Source organism: Polyodon spathula, chromosome 15 (genome assembly GCF_017654505.1).
Source record: "Polyodon spathula isolate WHYD16114869_AA chromosome 15, ASM1765450v1, whole genome shotgun sequence".
Lineage (NCBI taxonomy): Eukaryota > Metazoa > Chordata > Actinopteri > Acipenseriformes > Polyodontidae > Polyodon > Polyodon spathula.
The window spans coordinates 21,796,518-21,822,543 of record NC_054548.1 but is presented as its reverse complement, the minus strand read 5'-3'; the positions used below and the strand labels follow the sequence as shown (position 1 = coordinate 21,822,543).

At 36.6% G+C, this 26,026-nt stretch overlaps 2 protein-coding genes across 7 annotated transcripts; one reads left to right on the top strand and one right to left on the bottom strand.

Moving 5' to 3' along the window:
* Positions 1–1,108: 1,108 nt before the first annotated feature.
* LOC121328155 (CD276 antigen homolog) lies at positions 1,109–15,755 on the bottom strand. Of its 6 annotated transcripts, XM_041272676.1 has the most exons (11): positions 15,581–15,755; positions 15,333–15,376; positions 13,397–13,498; positions 13,081–13,261; positions 12,565–12,641; positions 5,402–5,761; positions 3,845–4,144; positions 2,552–2,662; positions 2,162–2,209; positions 1,927–1,965; positions 1,109–1,253 (listed from the first exon to the last, which is right to left on the bottom strand). In XM_041272676.1, exons 4-11 carry the CDS (start codon positions 13,086–13,088, stop codon positions 1,114–1,116), a joined length of 1,083 nt encoding a protein of 360 aa, XP_041128610.1. In that variant the 5' UTR covers positions 13,089–13,261; positions 13,397–13,498; positions 15,333–15,376; positions 15,581–15,755; the 3' UTR covers positions 1,109–1,113. The 6 variants fall into 6 exon arrangements, with proteins under 6 accessions (XP_041128610.1, XP_041128612.1, XP_041128613.1 ...); XM_041272678.1 differs by lacking the exon at positions 13,397–13,498; XM_041272679.1 differs by lacking the exon at positions 13,397–13,498 and having other exon boundaries at positions 13,081–13,156.
* Positions 15,756–19,847: 4,092 nt separating this feature from the next.
* LOC121328032 (uncharacterized protein C21orf62-like) lies at positions 19,848–25,789 on the top strand. The gene is made up of 2 exons (XM_041272485.1): positions 19,848–20,013; positions 24,927–25,789. The coding sequence occupies exon 2, from the start codon at positions 24,993–24,995 to the stop codon at positions 25,668–25,670; it is 678 nt and encodes a 225-aa protein (XP_041128419.1). The 5' UTR covers positions 19,848–20,013; positions 24,927–24,992; the 3' UTR covers positions 25,671–25,789.
* The last annotated feature ends 237 nt before the right edge of the window (positions 25,790–26,026 follow it).

The window sequence follows — 26,026 nt, the reverse complement described above, 5'->3', positions numbered from 1 at the left end:
TTTGACACACAGTACATTTGCACAGGCTGTACAATAGAATTAATTACCGAACACAACCGGACTGACAATTCCTTAGACAGAATCTTATACTCTGAACAAAGGAGACTGATAGGCCGCCAGTTCTTAATGTTGCACAAGTCTCCTTTTTTTGGCAGTAATGTCAACACTGCTCGACGGCAACTCGGAGGCTGTTCATTTTCCTTTATGTTTCCGTGAACACGTCAAACAGATCTCCTCCAATCTGTGGCCCAACAGTTTTGTAAAATTCAACGGTCAAGCCATTGATCCCTGGTGCCCTTCCAGTATTCAGCCCGGCCAGAGCTTCAGACAGTTCCTGCAATGTCAGCTCTCCCTTGAGCTTCTCTTTTTCATCTTCTTGAACCTGAGGCAGCCCCTCGAGGAACTGCTGTGCCTCCTCCGACTCATCCACCTCCTCCACTGTAAACAATTCCGAAAATAAATCCACAGCGCACCTCCGGATCTCCTCAGGCTCATATAACAGTTGACCCGTTGCTGTCTGCAGACAGTACATCAGTTTTCCTTGTGCAGTTTTCTTTTCAAGTGCAAAAAATAATTTTGTTGATGCATCCATCTGGGCAAGATTCTGAAATCTTGACCTTACCAGTGCCCCCTGAACCTGAGTGTCCAACAGATCAGATAATCTTTTTTTCTTTGTTTTCAGGTCCTCAAACAGCCTATTGATGTAGCTAGACTCCAGAGCTCTATGTAAATCAGTGATATCTGCTTCCAGCTTCTGTGTGATGTTTTTAGCGTACTGCTGAACTCTGAACTTTGGCCACATCCCACCACTTTCTCACTGAAGAAAAAGCCATTTTTTGTCCTTTCCACCTTTTCCAAAATAATCTAAAACACTTTAAAAAGTGAGCATCCTGCAGAAACTTGTTATGAAAGTGGAAGGACAACGGCACAATGATTCCAGTCCACCTCAGTTCTGACCTGAGCACACCCTGCCATTCATTCCTGGGCCTTTCTCAAGCAGGAAGCAGACACAATTGTGCTTAATTGTCTGGTGGTTTTGTGATGTCCATGGGGTTAGGTTGAGATCATGAGTCAATTCCCCATACCACCTAGCCAGCATAAGATTGGTCCTTTTTATGAAGGAAACATGTAAACTTGTGTACTTAATGTCACTGATTCCACTTGGTTATTCTCTGTTTTATTCAGTGGAAGTCCTTCTTCGTTCCCTTTCTCTCCCAGTTCTTGTATTACAACACGATGACTTGACTGCTGATCTAAAACAGCAACATTTAACAAAACATTTAAAAACATGAGGGTATTAGCGTTAAAGCACACATCAAAACACTGCAACAGTAAATACTGGGTTTATTATGAAACATACAGAGTAGATTTAAACAGGAATGTACGTTTAGCAATAAGCAAAAGTTGTCAATTAAAGGTTTCTTAATAACCATAAGTTAACCAGAAAATGTCAATTATTCAAATGAATAACCACCAAATAAATGCTAAATTAGTCAATACATTATGAACTGTTTGTGAATCGCATAAATTTGTTATTAGTTGTCTATGGTTGAAGAATTCTGATAATACTGAGATAGGATTTAAAAAAAAAAAAAAAAAGATTATTTTATTGCATAATACAATGTATATTTATAAAAGCGGCTCATGTAATAAGCCTTGGCAGGCATTGAGGATGTAAAGGTTATTGTTGATAAAATCCCTTTAAAGTGTATAAAATAACCAAGGCAGTATATATACATAAACTTTACAGTTAGATCCTTTCTCAAAGGTATGAACTGGTGATTAGGCAAACATTTGTGTGTGTTTTTATGAAACAAACCAAAAACATTTTAGAAAATGTTTCATGAATAACAGATTATTACCTACGATTATTCAAAACATTCTTGGTTAAAGCTCTGTGAATAGGGCCCACAATTAAAAACTCACCTTCTGAAACTGCATTTAACTGATTTGTATCTCGGTTTCCTAGATAAAAGAAACAGAAACAGCTTCAGAATTTAAATGCATTTATTACGCAAAACATACTTCTTAATCATTCACTATAAACCAGTAGCCCTCATATTACAGTCTGTGGACCACATGTGGTGCCTCAGAATTGATGTGCTGATGGGTTACTCTCTATTAAATGTAATTTATAATATTGTAAATGAAACACCCCTACCTGTCACTTCATTTAAGGCTGTGTTTTGCTGTTCATTTCTTTGGTTTCCTATTGGGAAAAAAAGCAAAACAGAGTTGTTCTTTTGTTTTTTTTTTGTCAAACCCACCTACAATTTTGTGTCTGTTCAATTAACAATGACCTGCTTTCTCTTTTATCAGTAAAACATATTATATGTTCCCTCATGTCATGTATAAATGATCTAAACCACAATTGTTTGCATATAGTAAATGTATATACTGTATGCTACTACTGTTGGTCCGGGAAATATAGCTGCATTAATTTGATTTTACCCAGATCTGCCTAACTAGTTAGTATATTTATAAAAAATTATGCTTCCACTAGGTGGCGCTTGTGAATAATTATTTCAGTAAATAATAGCACAGAACGTACTTTTGATAGAAACCACGATCCAGACGAAAAAACCAGTCATCACCAAAACAATTATGCATGCTGCACCAACCAAAATGCCTACTGGGGAGCCAGGAGGGACTGCTGTTAGACCTGAAATAGGACCAGAGCGTCAGATAAAGTTTTAAATATACTACACGTTTCAGTTTTAATATTATTTAAATATTCTTTGTATTCCATTTGTATTCTATCAACTTGAAAAGTTTTGGTACTTTCATTTTGAAAATTGGGTTGAAAAACTAGTAAAATCAATTTTTTTTGGCTGGAGAGGAAATGAGCAGGAACAGTGCTTGTGACGATGGAAGGAAAAGTCAGGGTCAACTTGCTTGGGAGCGTGGGAAAGCAGAAAGAAAAAAGTTACCCTTATCCCCCTCCCCCCCTCCACATTCAGGTGACTGCTCTTGGAGAGGGGATTGGCGTGGCCAGGTCACACCAGTTCAGAACAACAGCGTGGATCACCTAGGGGGAAAGACTGGGACATGGGAAATGGGAATAGGAAGGAAAGATGGCCAGAGGTCTCCCCCTGGAGAGTGGAACTGCAGTGAAGGTAGAGACTGGGGCTGTGTGGCCTCCGAGGCTGGGAAATGAGCTTTGCTTCGTCGAAGGGGGAGACTGACAAGGAAGGATAAAAGAGGGAGACTTGAGTGAACACAGGAAAGGGGTATAGGGATACAAAGGTGTGGCGAGGGGTTCCTCTGCAAGGCAACACAGGTCGCCCTCCAAGGTCCAGAAGTGAGCTTCACAGCCCTGGAGTGAGAACAGTTGCAGAGGTGGCGTAGCATAGTGGAGGAGGACGGGAGGAAGAAGGATTTGGCAAGGAAATGTAGGTTGACAGAAAGTACATTGACAGGAATGATGGAGACTGAGAGGGAGCAGAACCCTGAAACTCACTCTGAGGTTACAGTTCTACTGAGTCCATGTACAAATTCCAGCTACAAAGATGCATGTGAAGCTTGTGTGGAAAAGTTGAATTGAAAAGGAATACAGTGTGTGTTGTTTTAACATGTAAATACAGTCTAAATGCTGATTCTCACATTCCAAATGGGATTTAAAGAACCAGGTGACTATTCATATTATTGAGATTTTGTCTCTTTGCAGGTAGCACCCATGAGTCAACCGAGTTGCAAAGTCAACAAAAAGCTCATCTGGAGTTGAAAAAAAAATGATACTGTTCAAAATACTTTAAGTTCTTGTTTCTCAATCTATGCCTTTGTTTCACTGCTGGGAAAGTCCTTTTTAATACAAATATGAATTATGTTTGAAAGTGGAACTCACAGCCTCGTAAAGATGATGTTTTGTTCTCTCCTGTTTTCTGGTTCTCAATGGAGCAGCTGATGGTAAGCCCTTCAGTAAAGTTGACAGTCACCTGACTGTCAACAATGTACAGTCCACTGTCAGGATCCTGTGTAAAGTTCGTCTCTCCCTGTGGATGAACAAGGGTTTCTCCGTTCTGTATGCTCCAATGTACTTGAGGCTTTGGATATCCTCCATTTGAAATGCAACTTACATTTCTTTCTACTTGCTCCCCAGTTTTCCAGCAAGGTCCTAGGTTTATTGATGGATCTGTAAAACTTGCTAAAGGAAAAAAAAAAGAGAAAACAATAATGGGAGTTTTTGTGAGCAAAATCAGGCATTCCTGGTACCAAATCATATCAGACCAAATGATTAATAAACATGAAATAAAATGGAAATGTGAAAAAGAACGATTCACTGTAGTATCCAAAGGTTAAAGCAATACGACAGTGAAACGGTTTTATTGGAGGAAAATCAAAGATACAGACACAAAACAATAACTTAAAAATGTACTGTCTCTATGTATCTGTAACTCAATACCACAGCCATATTAGGTTTGAGGTCAATTTCTCGGTCAGCATACATTTAAGCATGAACAGTTTACCAAACCCTGCAAATATAAAGAACCGGCCTACAATAGTTTCTGATACAGTACTTTGACCTGTAGCATAAACACTTTTACAAAGAAACTATCAGGAACGGATCAGAAATGTACGACATCCCTCGACCGAACCTGACCGAGAGAATCACAGAATACACCTGTGGACCTAGTATGAAGGCATTATCTAAATGTGTTCGGTCTTTATCATCCGCAAACCCAAAACTCACATTGTGAAAGTGAAGGGTCCCATTAGATTTTGCCTGCAGAGTTCCATAAAACTTAAAATTTGAAGTTACCAGTAAACCATAAATGATTTGTTATGAGATACACATAATCTGTATTTGAATTGAAAAGAGCCCAGCAGACAATTTGCAACTTTTAAAATTTCTTACTTAAGCAATTATTCTCATTGTACACCAAATCATTATTAGTGCTTTTTTTCACAAAAGGGAACAACAGTTGAAATTTTTACAACCTCGTCTAGCACCAACAATGGAACTTTTATTTCTATGAATTAAGATAGATTTAGAAAATGTAGGGAGTAGGCCAGTTCCAATTTGGCTTGATTAACATCAAACTTTGCTTTGCAATGCATCAAATAATAGGGACAAATTGAAGAATCACCATCTTACTGAGGTCAGTATGTATTCTCCAAATCTAGATCTATTATCACATTCTTTAGCTTGCTTACATAATCTAGGGGTATTTGTAGGTACCGTGTGTCTGTATGTCTCTCCTTCCACATATCACACCAATATTTTATATATATATCTTGAGAAGTACTTATTTATGACAAAAATTGATCTTGAAATTTCGTGAATTTAAATTGAAATGTACAGCCGTAGCAAAGATGACATCCTTGTTCATATAAAAAACCAAATCTTAATAGAATTCACCATGACTAGGTTTTATTATCATAACCAGACATCAGATCTTACCTGTGACTTCCAGTTTAACGGTGCATGGGTTTAACATGGAGCTTCTGGCGTCATTAAAGTAGCAGATGTAAACATTGGCATCTGTGTGTCTAACTGGAGCTATTTGTACAGAGAAATTTCCTTTTTCCAACTGATCTGTAAAAATTATTGTCCTGTTCTTATATGCTTCTCCCAGATATTGCAAGCCTTCTTTTCCTTTACTGAACTCATGGACCACGTCATCATCTTCAGTCTGCCAGTATATCATCACATTTCCCTGCCTTTCTTTCGGAACTGCCTTATGGATGCAAGGAAGCATGACTGTTTTTCCGATTTCCCCACGGATTACAATGTCCCAGGAGTTTTTTTGGCATACTGTAACTAAGAAGAAAGAAAATAATAGGATCATATTCATTTGTTTACGTGTTTGTTTGTTTTTCCCCCCTCAAAATTCAATTTCCAGTCAGGGTACGTTTAGATGTGTCAGTCAGGCACTTTTTATCTCTGTGGTTGGCAAAACCTGGGATCTGTTTTATTGATCTTACTAATGTCACTCTATAACTCTACACAAATTATACCCAAAGGTGTTTTAATGGCCACATTATTGACATTTCTACATACAATAAAAAATGTGATTAAAACAGATCCTCACAAAACAGGTTTATATGTTTGATGGCTCCATTATTAGGATCCGTTACTGTTTTGATCATCATTTGAAAAAAAAAAAAAAAAAAAAGTTTAAAAAATTGCACTAGCATACTTCAGTCAGGTTCCTCATGCTGTCTCCCCATAGCACACCCATTACTTTTTGTTGAAATTGAAACAACAAACATTAAAGAGGTTCACAACAAACCATGCTTGTCAAATTCTATGATGAAAAAACTAATTATAGCTATATGGCAGTTAACTAGAAATCTTACAGTGATGTACACTCTTACACCTTACAAAGGTTGTTGTGATGTCTATTTGAGATGTCTACTACAAGTGACTAAGAACTCATTTGTGACTTCTGTAAAATTGTAACTTTAGCTGGGAGAATTCTGCTGTCTTTAAGCCAGTTTGTCAACAGCATTAATACTTTGTTGTCTGCATTAAAATGGCTGGTTCTGGGCATTGCACTGTTCTGTTCTTTGTAAGGTCATGAGTCACCAGCAATCATTATATTATAAAACACAGCTAGTAAAAAACAGAACAGAAAATCTTGTGGTCAGGAATTTCCGAATTTCCGAATATCTTCCATGTCAATGTTTCGTAACGTTTCGTTTGAAGCTTGTCTGTTCACATCACACCATTATTTATTTTTTTAACCCCTCCCAGTAGGGCCTGTGGATTCTGTATTTGAGGGCCAAATGTACAAACAGGCTTTTAATTTTTCATTGATATGAATTCTTCCTTTCTATAAACTGGTTTAAGGTGTAACTTTTTTCATATGAGGTCATTTAAAGTTTACAGTGTGTTTATGAGGGTGATAACATTGAAAACTGTAGCACTACTAAAACTTTGACTTCCTGTTTTGAAATTAATGTTTAATTATTTTTTATTGGTTTTAGTCTACAACACTTCTGTGGACAAATCATGCGATACCGACCTTCAATAATCTCATTGATATTCAATGCAGACAACAAAGAATGACCACAACATTGTAGACATTCCCTCAATGTATATTTTCAGCCAGCCCTAAACCATAAAACAATAGAACATGTCATAGCCAACTAATAATAATAATAATTGGTACTGCACTAAAACACCAGAATACACCTCAGCAAACAGTGCACTCTGCTTTCAATGGGATTTCGCAGTCTAATGCAAAAACTGTCTAATTGTGGCAACTGAAAAAAATATATTTGTAAATGTTTGGTAACACAGCCACCAATAAACATTTTTACATCATCCCATTGTTTATCAAAATGTTCATACAAATCAAAAGTGGGCAGGCCTGAAAAGAAAACTGTGCTATTAGTTATAAACACATTTTCCAAGTTTTGGCCCCGTCACTGTGATGCCACATCGGTTGACGAATGAGACAATAGTCATTTGACTGACAAATGTTCTGGTAATCAGGGTGCCTAATACGCTTGCTGTTTACGAATTTAATCTAGTTTAAAAGTGAGTTCTCTGCATGAACCACCTCTTTGCTGAATTTTCACAGACCCTGACTACCCTTAATCTTGGATATTGTACCTAATATTAACTTACATTGCCTTCACTACAATTTAGAGAAGATTAGCATTCGTCCACCTTTTTTTGTACATTCCTAAAAATAACGGGCAACTGGGTCTTAAGTAAACATGGCAAAATGCAGCTTATACAACTTCCTGTTTGACTCCCTAGCCCAAGCAAAATAAGAACAACTTTTCTGTACTGACCATGTTGTACCAGTATGTAGTGTTGTCTGTGTAGTCTGTCACTTTGCATTTATTTACTGATGGGAAGTTATTAATAGTGATGCTCTGCATCACCAAACTAGTATACAGCAGTCAGGTGTAGAAACTGAAACTGGGACCGACTCATACAACATAATTCCCCAGAGGAATTCCCAAAATAATGTGTAATTTCCTAAAAGTTCACTGTTCTCAAAAATAACAGGAACACAGCTGTACAACTTAAACAAAATTGGTAGTTTTTACACGATAGTAATGTTATCTATTTTATAGGATAAAAAAAAAAAAGGTTTGATAAGGAGAAAAAGGTATAGCTATATATTTTTTTTTCTGTTGTAAAAGCAGCCGCTGAACTTTTATGCCAGTACAAGCTCGGTCTCTTGTAGTTTGGGATAATTTTGTATTACAAAATGCATCAAGTAGCCTATTACGTCTGACGTTGATATATCAACACATGCTAAACCAGTTTTCTGTTCCAGGCCTTCTGTTTTAAACTCAAACATGTTGTTGTACTTTGTTGTACTTAAAATGAATGTCATCCTGCAAAGCTGTCATTTAATTGCAATGTATGAAAATTAGTCGGGGGGGGGGGGCAGTGATACCACCCACCTCGACTTTGGCCCCCCCACTTTTAGAAAGGCTCAGGTGCCGTTGCTGAGGTCCTTGGACCACATGTGACCCAACCCCATAGGTCTGCAGCCCCTACATATAAGCTCACCTGGATGAATAAATAGGTGATGCAAAAGGTTGTAAAATGTATAGATTAAAAGAAGGTAAATACAAATGCATTAAGATAATTACACACGTAGAGCTAGGTTCTCAAAGCTATTTCCTGCAAATCGACATTAGCACATTTGTTATAGAAAGAATAAACGAAAAGTTCCAGTTAACATGCTTACAGCACAATTATGTAACTAATTTGATACACATGCCAGATCGAATGCTAACTTAAATATGTACATGTTTATTTAAAAATAGAGCCCAACAATCACAAAGGTACAAAATCTAAAGAGACTTATATCTAATTACTTGCATGGATACAGCTAGTGATGAACCTAATGATCCTTGTGAACAAACCAGAGAAAAGAACCTCAATGGGTACAAGCCTGGAGTTAAATGGCCAAAAGCTTGTGAGAAAAATGCATAGGAACAGTAAACAGGGATCTCTGTTTTGCGTTGGAAAGGTTAAGTGGAACAGTTGAAAAGATTTGAAAAGATAAATTTGGGGACATATGGAAGCGAAAGGTTTGGAGTTGAAAAAAGGAAGGAAAAAGTTTGGTCAACTGCCGAGGCTGCTGTAGCCACTGACTGCGTACGAGGTTTCTTTGACAACTGTAGAGAAACTGGAAGTTTTAATCAGTTCATGAGTTAGAAAATGATTGGGAGTTCCACACTGCCTCAGCAGTGAAGTAAAGGAATACTGCAGCTACCAGTCTCCTCTCTAGCCGAGGAGTTTAAGTGCACTAAGGTCTGACTGGAAATGACATTAGTAGAGTCACGCGACAAATGCATAAGGGAGGCAGCACCTGTGTTGAAAACTGGAAGAAAGTGGGTGGCAAAGAAAGCCGTGGAAAATGCAAAGGCTGCCCTTCGAATCAGTGATATCATGGGGCAAGTTCAGCATGGTAGAGGGGGTCTTGGTCTCAGTTCAGCTCCTCCCACATGGCACAAGGCAGCCCCAGCTCAATGGAGGAAGCTGGTAGTCAATGAGGTGCAAAAGCAGGAGGAGAGGATGAAGTGTGTAAAGGCCGTTTCCCAGGCCAAGCAGGGAGAATGGATGAGATTAAAGAGTGGAAAAACGCAAGATCGGCTTGCAAGACCTATGGACAATAGAACAGAGCAGGGTCAGTTTCCTCATCAGATCAACATATGACGTTCTTCCATCAACACAGAACCTAAACCTCTGGGTAGGAGAGGATGTCCTTTGTGTTCATCACCTGCAACATTAAGGCACATTTTGACAGGATATAAAGTGGATCTTAGCCAAGGACGGTTTACTTGGCGCCATGACCAGGTGCTGCAATGTTTGGCCTTAGCATTGGAAGAAAAGCGTAACATGACCAATAACTTGCCACCAGTTCCATCAAAACATTTCACACAAAATACAACATTCTTCCGCCAAGGAGAGCAAATGCCAATAAAAGCTGTTAAAAGCATGCCTTGCCCAGGACAACTGGAAGCTGCTGGAGACTAGAAAATGCTGGCAGATGTTGGTCAATAGCTTATTGTTCCACCTAAGATTGCCACCACTAACCTTCGACCAGATATTGTCTTGTGGTCTGGATCAGCACGCCTTGTTCACAATTTAAACAACTGGAAGAGCGAGAGGAGAGAAATTTAATTTAAACGAAACAAAAGAATATGAACAGTGACAGCAATCTGCCCAGCCTGACCTGTTGTATTTTGTGTTCATGATTTGTTTTTGTTCACATTTTTATTTTCTCTGCTCTGTGAGTGTTTATTCTTGTTAAAATCTTTTATTTATTTTTGTTTAAATAAACAGTGCAGAGAACATCTTTTTGCACCCTATCTGCAGTACCTGTTTTGTTTAAATGCAAAAATAAATACAATATTTAAACAAAAACACTGCTCCCCAAGCGAAAATAAAGGTTTTAAATAAAACTAATCTCGAAAACAAACAACCCTTAAGGTCCAGCTGGGCAGTAGCCTTCACGGATCCTACAAGTGTTTACTTTTAAATGTCTCTCTCCTCGCTCTCCCGTTCTCCACTTCTGAACACCCACCTCGAGCAGGGAAAACTGCAGGGTTTTTATACAGGTGGCCCGATTAGCAACAAATTAATCACTTAATTAATTCGGGAGATGGCCACCTTCTGCATGGGTTCTTAATGTGTATGGGGCTTCCCATTCATGCCGCAAAACAATACAAAACATACGGCTCTTCGCCGTCACATCTAATAAAACAATAACAAAACAACATGGCTACGCCATCATATAGACAAATAAACAATAACACGGCTACGCCATCAATACATTTTTAAATACATAATAAATGCATGGCTTTCATTTAAATATATATATAATAAATCATAATAATAACAACAATAATAATAATAATAATAATAAATAATAATAATAATAATAATAATAATAATAATACGAAACAAATATACTTTATAGGAGCAGGGCCCCATTCTCCTGCACAAGGCTCCCAGCCCTGTTACACTCCTGCATAGGTATTATTACTAACAGTAAGTAATAATAACATAGATATTATTACTTATTTTCAAACTAATGACTGTTATATGGCTGTTTACACAACCTTAATAAGTACTTTTACTGTAACTGATATGCAAATCTAAAATATGTAAAATTATCTTCCTTACTGTAATAAATCCTTAAAGCAAGCAGTTGATCATTGGCATTTATATAATAATAAGATCATGCCTTCATTTTTTCTTTCAACTGACATGTAGTATATTGAATATTTCAGTTAAAGTCCATGTAACTGTTCATAATGTATTCTAAACATGACCTTTACCATATAGTGCATTGGCTTTTAATATGACTTTAGGAAATACTTATTTTATTAAATAAATACAGTACTAACTTACTTACAAAAATATGTAAAATTATCTTCCTTACTGTAATAAATCCTTAAAGCAAGCAGTTGATCATTGGCATTTACATAATAATAAGATCATGCCTTCATTTTTTCTTTCAACTGACATGTAGTATATTGAATATTTCAGTTAAAGTCCATGTAACTGTTCATAATGTATTCTAAACATGACCTTTACCATATAGTGCATTGGCTTTTAATATGACTTTAGAAAATACTTATTTTATTAAATAAATACAGTACTAACTTACTTACTTACTCTCTTGGTAAATATAATTTTTTGTCAGTTACTTCTACACAAGTACAAAACCATACATCAACTATGACTTCAAACACTAAACTATAAATTATGAGGTAAAACTATAATAAACTAAATTAGTCAAAGACAGACCTTCTGCAGTGTGAATGGTTGTACAGCTATTGCACTGTAGAAGCACTGTATAACTGCCCCTATTTTAATAAGGAGACCATACAGAACAAAAGAAAGTTTACAAACGAGAGGAGGCCATTCGGCCCATCTTACTCGTTTGGTTGTTAGTAGCTTATTGATCCCAGAATCTCATCAAGCAGCTTCTTGAAGGATCCCACGGTGTCAGCTTCAACAACATTACTGGGGAGTTGGTTCCAAACCCTCACGATTCTCTGTGTAAAAAAGTGCCTCCTATGTTTCTGTTCTGAATGCCCCTTTGTCTAATCTTCATTTGTGACCCCTGTCCTTGTTTCTTTTTTCAGGTCGAAAAAGTCCCTTGGGTCGACATTGTCAATACCAATACAAAGGAGGAGTATATAATAAAGTTGTAATGAGTAAGATCATGTTAACCTTGTTGTCACACTATCAGTCTCCAAAATGTATTAGATTCCCACTGATAGCTTAAATAACTTTCTTAAACTTTCTTTTGTCTTCTTTTCATTTTAACAACTTAACTTTCCTGCCTGTGAGATGTTTGCTCCTCTTCCACAGCCACTACATAAACAATCAATTTCCCTTACTCAGTTCCCCACTATCTGAGTAAAGGTTTTGTACTGTACAGAAACATAGTAAAAAACAACATTATAAGCAGCACACTGCGTGTTCTTCAGTTTCTATACAACATTACTGACATATGCATTACTCAGCACCATTGGGACAATAACAAAAAGTTTTGTGTGAATTCAACAACAAGATGTTTCAGTCTCAGTCTTTGCTACTGCTGAGTAGCATTGATGAGGTTCAATCCTTACCTGCCGACAAGAACATCAAAACCAAGCATTTCAGGCAGCCCTTCTCCTTCGAAGCAAATGCATCTGCCATTGATAGTCTAAAATGAAACACAGACTGTGATCAGACTTTCTGAATAACGCATGGAGGAGTGTTGCAGACTGCATTCCTTCAAGCAAGTTACACCAGTGAAACTTACCTTTAGTCATATTCACCAAAATGTATCATGCACTTTACAGTTTGCAGTGTTAGTTTAGGGCATTCTGTAAATTCCCTATGTCCTAAATGTGTTTACATATTTTCACATAACTTTGTATAACTTATTGTTATCTAGACACATGATGGCAACAGTTTAATTTAATGTATGTTGTTTTCATTTTAAACAGAATGCACATTTTCTTGTTATATTTTATCCTTGTAATTATGTATCTATTTTGGTTTCTTTATATATATATATATATATATATATATATATATATATATATATATATATATATATATATATATATATCCAGAGGTTTTTTGACCAAAAAACTCACCCATACATGATTTTCAAAGTTTACTGGAAAGCAGCAGTCCTCTTTGGTTGGTGGTGCTTGTCCTGCAATCCTTACACTGAAGCAATGAGAAAGGTTTCACTGAGATTTCTATAGAGAAAACCACTTTTCCTTCTCCTGTTTTGTGTAGTTTCCATCTGAAACCACAGTTTATACACGCAAGCTAAAGACGTAAGAGAAAAAAAAATCAGAAAAAAGGGAAGCATCGTTATTTTTTTCTTTAAATTGTTGCCGTCATTTACTGGAAACAAATATAGTTCTTTCATGCACATTATGTACTGCATGTCTTTTTTCTAACCTCATGTCCAGTCCGTGATTGAACAGGGTGGGAGGGTAGATCATTGGGACTAATTCATACTTATACTGTATCAGCTGGGCTTAATGCCTTATTATATTGGCTCTGCAAAAGATACAATAAATAATTAGTTGCAAAAATCTTGCCATTGAATGGAATTGAAGGGTAAAGGTTACCTAGCCCTGGTCAATTAAAAAAGTATGCTACTATTCTGTTGAACTTCAGCACTTATTTTCAGCATAACAAATTTTAGATCATTAATACCAAATATTAAATGTTAGACTCTTCATTGCCTTCTTGTCCTATTAGCTACACACTGTTGATATACATCACAGTCGTCAACTTTATCATCATCCTGACAGCTCTAACTTTGAATTTCAAAAATACTTGTTTACATATCAAATGCCACAGATGTAACTACAAACAAAAAGTGCAGATGTATATACAGAGTAATGAGCTGGCACTTTAAAAACCTGTTTTTTCCACTGGAGCGGGCAATCTGCCTGCAATTTTGCCTATTGTGGAAAATATAGATTGAGATCTTTACCAAGTTTCATTGTATTTACATAAAAGATTTTCTAGTCGCATGCAACATTTAAACAACACTACATTTTTTTTTTTACAAAAACAAAGCTCATGACACTTGGAGTACTATCCAGTCATATAGGTAACGGGGTTGTGCGTGTCTGTCAAAGTAATTGACATTTAATAGGAGAGTAGATTGAATCTCTTTAGGGGGGTGTGTTTGACATGTTTCTTTTATTTTTAATAAGTACCAGGTTGCTCTAAAGTAGCAACACATAGTGGCAAAGATTTAAAAAAAAACAACAAAAAAAAACAATTAATTAATAGAATCAAAATAGACCAGTTCAAAATCTTAGGGGTTCACACTGAATCCTACAGTACATTTTATGCTGCCTAAAGCCCAGTTCCAATACTTCACAATGAACACAAGAGGGCATCAGACTTTTTGCAGTGCAGTTTTAATTTTTTTTTTTATTTCCCCTGATAAAATGTACTATATGTAATGGTTTCATTGGAAGCTTTTATTTGATTAGATTATGTAAAGATGTGTTCTTGTACTATATAATGTCAGTTCAAATAATGAAACCTACCTATTCTAAACAGAATAGGAAATTCTATAACAATAAATGACAACAGCATTTAGTTCTGACTTCACAATATGCTTGTGTGATTTCTGATTCCCCTTCCAGAAACAATATTTTAAGTTGGTGTTATTCAATATCTTCTGTGGGAAAATATTTATGTTTATTGGCATGTTCATTCTTTCTATGTTAAATTAAAAAACAAAATTCTTTGTGTTAGAGGTAAGAAGCTTTTTATGGGGAAAAAAATCCTATCTAGCAGCACAAGATATAGACTGAGATTTAAAAAACAATCTTGCTTAACTTATTTATTTATTTATTTATATATTTACTTTTTACACATGAATAGATACATGCTTGCCTTAATCAATCATTTCAATATACACATGTCCTGCTCTAAAGGCTTGATTGTCAAAGCCTGGTAACTGACTGACTGCAAGCTTCACCAACCTCTATGGAAGATAATAACTATAAACTAGATCATATGTAAATAAATTCTGTTCGCCTGTGGTTTGTTAATTTTAACACAAAATTGTGTTGGCCCTGTATGAACTCAGAACTGTGTTATTTTTAAAAGTGTACCCACACGACAGATGGCTACCCTGTCACAAGCATTAATACCCTATATCTTTCTAAGCAAGGGAATTAGGGGAGCTCCCTAATAAAATATCGAAACAATAATTGCCTTAATATAGTAAATGTTACAACTGTCTATAATGGTATTTAAAACAAAAGTTAATGTATTCGACTTTTTACATATCCGCCGTTAGTCTGGTCCCACCAGAAATGTGGTTTATCACAACTTAATAAATAAAAAACAAATTATTACTTACTTGTTGTATTTTGACTTATGCGAAGTCTCCCGAGTCTTGTCTTTCTGAAAAAGTTTATTTATTTATTTATTTATTTATTTATTTATTTTATTTTTATCATTATTATTCATCAAAAAGACGAAACTGTAACAACCGGCTCTAGCACGCACTGTACGGTAAGCTCTCTTCAACCAGAAGTGAGGTACTATGAATATGAATTTTGCCAAATGCTTTAAACGTGATTCTGTGACATATAAAAAGCGCCGTACCTCTTGTCTATTCATTTCACGACCTTTTCACTGCAACGTTCTGCTTTCCAGTAATAGCAGAATTCCCCGTGCAAACTGAAACAAAAAAAAAAAACTTTTGATGTAACAAACATGTAGAGATATGTATTTGGATTGAATTGCGTCACAAATTATAAATGGCAAAATAATAGATACTAATTCAAATGTATTAACAAAACGTGAATATAAATAGCACACATTTTCCTAGTATTCTTAACCTATTGTGTGTGTGTGTGTTGTGTATGATTCTCTAGTTATTAATTTTAACCAGTTTATAATAATAAAAATACCCCAGAAAGACTCATCGACTTATTGTGACAAAGGGAGCTGGGGAAGCATAGTGTTTGTTGCACTGTGCAGTAAAGCTCAAACTATAGGTGAATTCAGTGGTGTAGTGGTTGAAAACAAAGTGGGTGAACTCTCGGTTGCTGCTCTAGGTCAGGAAGCGGCAGGGTAGGAACTTAGGTCGACCATTGTTTCCTTTATTTAACTGGGTTTGGAGGACATCGGGGGCAAAAATGAAAGCCGTTAAAATGCATTTCTGGCACGAAGTTCCACAAGGGACAGTGACAACACTGTTTCAAATAATATTCTGTTTTTGTAAATAGTACAGACTGTTTACCAAGTTCACAAAGGTAGCCATTTACCACACACAGCATCTGACCAATCACACATCACCTACTTGCATATTAGAAGCCCTGGAAAACATAAACAACCAATCACAGAACACTCACACACAAACAGACCACGCAGCCAGTGCCACGCCCCCGCCACAGTTCTGACTAAGACAGAGCTCTAAGCTATCAGTCATTCATTCGCAGTAACAAAACATAGACGGGTACAGTTAAAATGTTTTGTTTTTAAACTAGGATTTGCATAGGAGAGTAGAAGCGAGTAAACTCTGTATCCCTTATATGAGAAGTGGTAAACGCTATATTGCCCAAAATAAAAGTGGGTAAACGCAGTTTACCTGCGTATATCCTCGACTACACCACTGAGTGAAGTCATTAACGATTCTGAACTGAAATTAGCTTCTTCGCCAGCTTCTATTTCAGCCATCTTATTATTCTCATCCCACACGTGTAACACAAATTGAAATATGTAAGTATTTCAGGGGTTAAATCGCTCTCAGCCACTCATTTCAAAGTTGATTCTAACAGAGGGGGAACCGCTCTACGTCCCCCAAAACGAATTTTGATAAACGAGCAGTGGGCAAACATGGCACAGATAACTTATTCCAGCTTATTCGCACAGTGCGAATGTAACACAAATTGAATAAGTAACGGGTATTTCAGGGGTTAAATGGCTTTGGGCCACATATTTCAAAGTTGATGCGCACAGAGCGGGAACCCCTCTACGACCTCCGTGTGTTCTTATCCCAGTCTAAAGCGGTTCAATACCTGGTAACATGGCATAGATGGCCATCTGGCATGGGGTTTGTCGCAGTATTTTGAAAGCGATATCCAGTGGAAGACCTGTATGTGATTCATATGTATTCTTCCCTGTCTAACGATTTGTTTTTCTTTCTTTTTTTTTTTTTTTTATCTTGTCCGATAATTAATTTTTAAGAAATGCAACCTATTTTAGTCAATTGAGTTCAGTGCTTTTTTCCATTTAAGTACATTGCTGTGCACAAGTCTTAGACATGTTCTACACCGATGCATTATGAGCATCAATGATTTACTCAAAGCCTCCACTAGTGTTTTCTACTTTTATAACAACCTTGACTTGCATAAAGAAGGAAAAAACATTAAGTGAAAAAGTTTGCATCACTTGATTTTCAGGGTGTGATATCCGAAGCATAATCAATAAGTACAGAGAAACATCTGTAACTGACAAACCCAGGATGAAGATAATATAGGAGGCTGTGGTCCAGTGGTTAAAGAAATGGGCTTGTGTGCCTCTGGTTCAAATCCCAGCGCAAGCACTGACTCATGTGTGACCCTAAGCAAGTCACTTAACCTCCTTGCGCTTCGTCTTTTGGGTGAGACGTCATAAGTGACTCTACAACTGATACATAGTTCACGCACCCTAGTCCCGTATCTTGTAAAGTGCTTTGTGATGATGGTCCACTAGGAAAGGTACTATATAAAAAAAATTATTATTATTATTATTATTATTATTATTATTATTATTATTATTATTATTATTATTATTATTATAATATCCTTAAGGAATAGAAAGAAGACAAGCGTTGAATTGACAACAGAACGTTAGGTTACCTACCATAACCCTGGTTCCCTGAAAGTGAAGACGACTATGGGATGTCCCACCCCATTGGGTAGGTATTACTGAGCTCTTTATACCAGAGCTGATGATAGGCCCCTTCCTGGGGTGACACACTCGGTCCTGTCAACCGAGGGATTAAAACCGTCATCCTGAGGAAGCCATTTCTCTTTTTCCTTGAGGGCAACCAATGCGACTTCATGGTTGGTGGTGGTCTTCTCTTTCAGGGAACCAGTGTTACGGTAGGTAACCTAATTTTCCCTTTCAATTTGAAGACGACCACCAATATGAATATGGGATAGTATACCAGAGCCGTTGCGAGGGACAAGGAACGGCAGCATATGAGGAATGCATCAGCACCACATAACCAAGAGGTTGCACCCTCAAGGACCCTTGTGCCTAATGAAGGCAGGGCAGGGTCAACCACATTAAGGCGGTAGAATCTAGATGAAAGTATGTGGCATAGCCCACACAGTACAAGAGTACAGATAACCTTGTATGTCCAAACGTTAAGCTATCAGAAACATTCCTGTGCTACTGAGGTGGGGAAGCATTCACATTTTTTAGAAGGTGATCATTGCAACTATTGTTGACTTTAGTGACTCATTTAATGGTGAAACTGTTAGGTATATATTTTATTCATTGGGAATTGCCCAAAATAATGTAAAAAAAAAAAAAAAAAAAAAAAAAAAAAAAAAAAAAAACAGTGTAAGAAAATCCATATCTTTGTAAATGACAAAGCTGTTTCAGTAATGTTATTTAATGTAAAATGTACCCAAATGTTCCTTTTTTGTGATGGTTTAATTTCCTGAAAGGTTTGATTTAAAGGTTAATGGAATTGTTACAATTTGTTAATGGGACTCAAAAGTGTATAAAGAGAGAGATCATTATTTAAACAAGTGAGTTTTATTATTATCGAGAAACATGCCAAAGTAATGTCATTATTACTATTATTAATAACCATTGTAGTCCTCCAGGTATCCCTGGGAAGCATTTCATCAGAAGTGGTTTATGCAGTAAACAGTGTTGTTTAGTGTCATCTTTTTCATATTGATTAGCCTAATAGCAGAAAGGCTGGCCATAAAAAATACTGGGAGAGCAGTGTAGGGTTATTGTATACTACAGTCTAGATGAGCCCACAATGGTGTCAAAACCCTGTCTATCTAACATGCTATATGGGTGAATAATCTTTTGAGGCATATCTTAAGACAGCTTCAGAGCAGCAGATACTCCTAGTGGCGGAGAACAAATGCTTAAACCAACATGATCAAGATCTGAAGCTAACCAAATACACATTACTTCTACGAGATTGACAGTGGACATCTGTGCACAAGGACATACACTTATGCATTCTGATTTGTGGCTATTGAGATGCAATGCACGACTATGTCAAGTATTCTACATTGATTCACTAAATTTTAAATACAAATCTAACTGGTTAAGAATAATTTATTTATGGGGAAATAATTCTTCAACCCCATTTGTTCATAAAAACAATTACCAGTATATATTTTGAAAGTACCAGGCCACTGACAGATATCTGCTCAAGGGCACCACATAAGAGAGGGAGAAATCAAGAAAAAGGTTGGTGTTTATGACCTTTTTAGACTTTTGTTGACACTCTGGAAATGATCCAAGAATATCCACAAGAACAAGTAACTGTTGAATTAAAGCTATTGAAATAAGGGCCAATGTTTCAATTCAATAAATCACAATAGCCACAAATGAAAGATGGGAGAATAAAAGTTATCAGCTTTAGCATGTTTGTTTAAGACGTTTTGCGTCCTCTGTTATGTGCTTTTAAAATTAGCTTATGTTTGCCATGTGTAAACTATGGAACAAGTTGTTTAAAGTTCTGAACAACTGTGACAATCTCAATTAATGGTCTGGGGGAGTTTCTACACAAAGAAGGGCTTTGCTTGTCCTGCTGATTTAATAATTAAATCAGTAGGCCACAGACTCCACTTCTGGTTGCTATGGAAACGGGGGGGGGGGGGCAGCAGGGGTTGTTGCAGAAAAGCAAAGGAGCAGAGCAAGTGCAGAGGCTGCATTCCATCTAGAGATTCTTAAGATTAGGAGGACTGGTATCTAAAGTGTGTCATCAAGAAAAAGTAAATGTGAGAAAACGCCTGCAAATCTTTTTTCAGTTTTCTTATAAAGGTGGCAAAATGTTACAAAAGAAAAAAAAGGTAAGTACTTTTTAATTTATAATTCACAATTAATACAGATGCTCCAGCTCCTTTGCTTATATTTAATATGTACCCCCATGCTTTCAATGTAGCGCCTTATATTGTGTGAAAGTTAGGAGCTTGTAAAATCAGCTAATTCAGTTGTGGCTGGTGACATACTATTCACTGTTTGGATTTATTCAGAGGACTAAGAATGCATTTTAACAGAAGAATCTGCAGATTCATTCCTGTCCATCTGATGTCCTCATTGTTTTTCATTCACTGAGAAATTTATCAGACTTGGCCTACAACTGTAGTACACTGTACAGGCAAGTGTAATGAGCATGGTAAACATTGTAATACGTTGTAAAAATTAATGAGTCAGGAAAACTATCTGTGATATCTAAATGCCTCACAACTTGAATTCTCAAATCCTAAATATTTTCAGCAACTATTCTTTGTGACAAGTAGAAGTTCAGCTATTATTATTATTATTATTATTATTATTATTATTATTATTATTATTATTATTATTATTATAATAATAATAATAATAATAATTAGTAATTTAGCAAACGCTTTTATTCAAAGCAACTTACAGAGACTAGGGGGTGGACTGTGCATTAACAACTGTTGCTGCAGAGTCCCCTACAACAAGGAGGTTGTGTGACTTGTTCAGTGTCACACACAGTGAGTCAGTGCCTGATCCACGATTTGAACCGGGAATCTTGGTAATAATCATTAGATTTTTTTTTTTTATTTATTTTTTAACCTTTCAGGTTGTTTTTCCTGTCTGAAATAGTAAATGGCCAGCTACTCATTCGGTTATTTCAAAAATATAAAGCAGATGTTTCAAGTTATGCCAGTTATGTCATGTCTTACGATTGGCAAATGTAAAGCTGCAGGGTTCTGAAATCATATTCATGCATGCTACTTTGTGTATCTCTTAAAAAATGTGTTTTCTGGTCAAATTTTATGCGAAACACTGATATGGATATCCCAAAACTATATATATATACACTCCCACTGGGCTGTGATTAATGCTTTTGGTTACATACATACATTAACCCACACATTGCAAATATGTTTTGAAGGGAAGAAAAGTGTAAATTGGTTATAATAAAACACATGTTTGTTTTTTCATATATTTGAAAGGAAGATAAAGGCCAATCATTTCAATGGAACTATCAACAACCACAACGGGAAGTGATTTACTGGTTCTTCTTTTGTGTGTGGGATATTAACATATAAGATTGGGTTTAACAACATATTAAAGATGGAGATTTTATAGAGGTCAGAGTCCATTTCAATATGTATTTTCAAAATGTTTACTACAACATTCATCCCTACATCATGCTCCTAATACTGTTGTCATCAGTCTCTCAGAGGGTCTCTGTTAATGTGTGCTTTAGATGAACTTCTAGTAGCTTCTCAGAGTTTGGCTAACTATAATTTAGGAACTCTTGACAGAAGCATAAGGAATAAAATAAAAAATCCAAAAATCAAAGGCAGTTAGGTTGACAGGAGTCTGATTTGATGTGAGCTTTACAACATGGGAAAGCACCCAGGGTCTGTCTACAGTGAACAATTATGAAGTGCATTCATCTACAGAAGCCCACAGAAGGAAGAACTCATGGACCACCCACAAAAGGGCTCCGTGCAGCATTAAGCAAGTCTGACAAACATTTGGAAGGACAGGGCACTGGAACGGCAGTGTATTATTATTATTATTATTATTATTATTATTATTATTATTATTATTATTATTATTATTATTATTATTATTATTATTATTATTATTATTATTATTATTATTATACCTCATATTTTTAGTTTCCCAGTATTAATGCTTCATATCAATACATTATTAATACATTATTGCCTAGTTAATATAATAAGTGTAAAGTCAGATGATCACTTTGTGTTGCTATTGTAAAAATCTAGTATGTAATTCAAGTGTTAAACGGGTTACAGCTATTGAAATCATTCCAGAAATCTAACCCTAGCAGTTTTGAACAAAACACTCATTCTGCCTGGTTTCATATTCAGTTAAAGAAAGCTGTGTTTGCATATATCTGGTGTGGTGAAAGGACCTAGGAAATGAAAATGACTACTTGAATGTAAAGCAAACTAGAATCTTTATTTTACTGTACCTTTGCAATGAATACTTGCTTCTTTCAAAACTGCATACTTGAGACCTACAAAGTGCACGGGAATGCAAGAGAGATTTCTGGAATTATTTCACCAGCTATAATGTGTAGCCATGTGAACATTTGCATTCGGATATTTTTGTGATGGACCCTTGTCACAAAGATGGCTGCAGTGGGTGACGTCAGACCAGAAACAGGAAACAAAACAGAACACGGAAGCGGTGAAGGCGCTGATGCGCTGTTTAATAATTAAACAGACAGAGAATAAAAAGGTGTGTAACAAAAACACTGACACCAAAACAGGACACAGCACTTTAGACAAAATAAATATACAAACAAAACGTACTAACACTAAAAAAGCAGAACACAAGTACCGCGCTGGCACTTCCAGCACGCAATAGCAATTGTAATCCGAATAAATCTCCTCTCTCTCATCTATTCTCCACACACCGAACACTCAACCCCAAGTGAGTAAAAACATGGAGTCTCGGTACAACTGCACCTGAATTAATAAGTGCAATTCCCCGTGCTCACATATTACTACATTTTCCCTGCATGTGCCTTAATATAAATATACATTTTAAACCACTCGTGTTACACAGACCCATTTATATCCCGTGTACCAATGACTATACACCAACATTAACACACTACACGTAACATACAACACAAATAAATAGCCCAGGGGCAGGGAACTTTGCCACAACCCCCTGATGAGCACATACTAGTAGTGTAGGGTGCTAATCTTACCATGGAAACTGATTTTACAAGTGTCAGCAACACAAAAAGTCCCTTGACCAATATTTCTGACCAGATAGTGACCAGTTCAAATCTTTCTTGGTTTTAAACTTGAACATTATTTTCCAGCATCTATAATTTTGCTCTTGAGGCACCTTTGAAAAGAAGTAAAAGCAATGCCCCATCTGCTCTGCATGTTAATGAAGGAAAGCAAGGACACAGACGTTGCCCTGGCCAAAGTCTCAAGACATTCCCTGAATATCAAAAGAACAGTAATGCTTGTAGGGCACACACCAGGTATCAAATGATTATTTCTTAATTTTAAACATAATAACCGAGTGCTATTTTTCATTCAATGCTTGTTTCATTAATGTTGTCGACGAGCATTGAGCCATTCAATAAGTCCAGCAGTAACACAAAGCATCATATACTCTTAGTTGACAGCACGCCCAGTATGGTCACAGTTGATATGACATCTTCTTTCCATAAATAAAAATGCATACAGGAAGATTAAGAACAGACAAAACATCTAGACAATATATATTCTCAAAAAATAATTAAAAAAAACCTACCAAAATCAGAGCCACTACCAGTGCTTTCAGTCTTGTTGAAAAAAAAAAAAAAAGAATCAGTTTTAAAGATATAATTGTGTCACTTTCTCTAAGTGAGCACTGGTATGTAAGTAAGATTTTGTTATCATGAAGTTTGCGTGGATGTTTTATTTTGTTGGTTGAACAGTGATGTCAGAGAGGTGGTTTCTGTTCACTTTCAGTGGTCTTTAAATGCCATTTACTTTTGCTTATTAAACAGATGTTGTCAGCACTGCATTTCCACGAACATGTCATTAAGAAAGGTCAAGATTTTGAAAGTTCAAATAGCTTTTTTAATAAACAAACAAAAAAAATAACCTTTAAAGGTAGCATAAGTAGCGCTTCCCCAGTTAGAATAAATTGAGATAAAATGGAAACCTTTAAACCTTTTTATACATCATTTAAAAAAAAAAAAGCTACTACAATATATTGCCTTCCTCTGTAATCAAACACTTCAATGTATGTGATAAATTTATAAATACTAAAATAATTTTTTGACAAATGGTATGTTTTGTTTCAATGTCTCCAATTTGAAATGTTACGTTTCTTTTATTATTCCTGTAGACATCTCCTTCACGTAACACTTTCTCGCTGTTTTGGCGTACTGTTTTGTATTTTTTCCACTATTTGAACACTTCTTTATTAAAAGATTCCATTGAAGTACATTTTCATGGTACTGACACATGATTGGCTGAACTATTGAAGATTACAGCTTGGGAACCACTCACATTTCATTACACTTTGAAAGGACATTTCTCACAAGTTTTTTTACATTATGCACCATCACAACCTTTCCACCTTTCATAGGATAGGATATGTTCAGGGCCATAACCAGAGAGGACATTCTCCCGAGGTCAAATTTAGGTTTCAAGCTATAGGTGGCAGTATTTATATGACTGCTTGGTATTTACCATTCAACCTCCAAACCTATGTTATACAGCAACTCAACAAAGAAAATTAAGGAGTCTTTTGAACTTTACATGAGTATCAGCATTTATGATGCAAAAAAACAACCGAGGTGTCCTCATTGCTAGCTACGGCCATGGATATGTTACAATACTTTACAGCTTTTTGATTCCTGTAGTGTATCAAATGGAACTAGTGTAAACTGGAATAGAAACATTCCATTACTACAGCAACTATTGAGACCTGCAGAAGAGTGTTAAGTAAAAAGCAAAAACAAATAGATTGAAGTATCTGAGAACAAAAAGAAAAGAGAATAAAACATTTAAGGTATTTTTATTATAAAGTAATGGTGTATAATAGCGATGATTTGTTTTTAAATGCTATGAACTCAAAGGTAAACGTTCCAAATCCTGAACGTAAATGTATTAGAATTCAACATGTTCCACTCCTCCTATACCACACTTAAAAATGAATCATAGCTCTGTAAAACTGTTCAGATGTACAGTCTGATGTACGGTATTTACATTATTTATATACTTATTATTTTCAGATTGCAGCCCACGAGTAACTAGAGATGCAAGCGACCATGCAGGAATGCTGAGACAACTCTCTCAAAATGGTTTCCCCGACACCCCAGTTTCCTTTCTTGATAAGCACTCTGAGTCTCTGTACAGTCCTTGTACCCCTCGCTGCAGCTAAACCCCACAACAGCACCCTCATCTACCACAACAACAACAACAGCATCCGCAACTGCAGCTGCGCCTCCAGGGTCGAGGACTGCAACAAAGCCCAGGCCAACATGCTGTGCAGCTGCAGGACGGTCCCTCTGTCCAGCATCACAGGCAGCACAGGGTTTACCTATCAGGGGGGGCTGACTGTTTGGCTGAAAGACCCATGGGTACTCAGGCTGCTGGTTAACTACAGTTCTGTGCCTGATCTCAGGCTTGCCGCATGTGGGTTCAATCCCCTCCCCGCCGAGTACCTGACCGTGTTCGGATTAAAGAGGTTGAGGATATACAACAGCGCCGAGGGGGTGGAGTTCCCAGAGCAAGGTCTCAGCATAGAAGGCTTGGAGAAAGCTAGAGGCAAACAAAGACCATTGCCTCAAGAGACCCCACACATGTCCTTCATGGTTTCCTTTCTGGACCTGGCCCTACTTAACGGTGCCTCTTCTCTTAAAGCCTACAGTGTGAAACATCTCCCCAGCATTGGGGAATATTTCCCAAACCTCCTCTTCCCCAGCCCCTTTGAGCCAGCTGACGGCCAACACTGCCTTGTCACCTTCATCTACTAACATTAAACTAATAATTTAAAAAAAAAAAATGTTTTATGAATCACCAGCGTTAGAAAGGCAATTGAGAACCATGTGATATGTCTCCATTGAACATAAATGATGTGAATTTTCTGTAAAGCAGTGTAACAAAGTGCCCGCCCCTGTGTATTATCTGTTATGTGTTGCGTGTGGTGTGTTTAAATGTTGGTGTATAGACATTGGTACACGGGATATAAACGGGTCTGTGTAACACGAGTGTTTAAAAATGTATATGTGTATTTAGGCACGAGGATTGCACAGCACTTCACGTGCAAGTAAAATGTAGTAATATGTGAGCACGGGGAATTGCACTTTATTAATTCACGTGCTGGGATTCA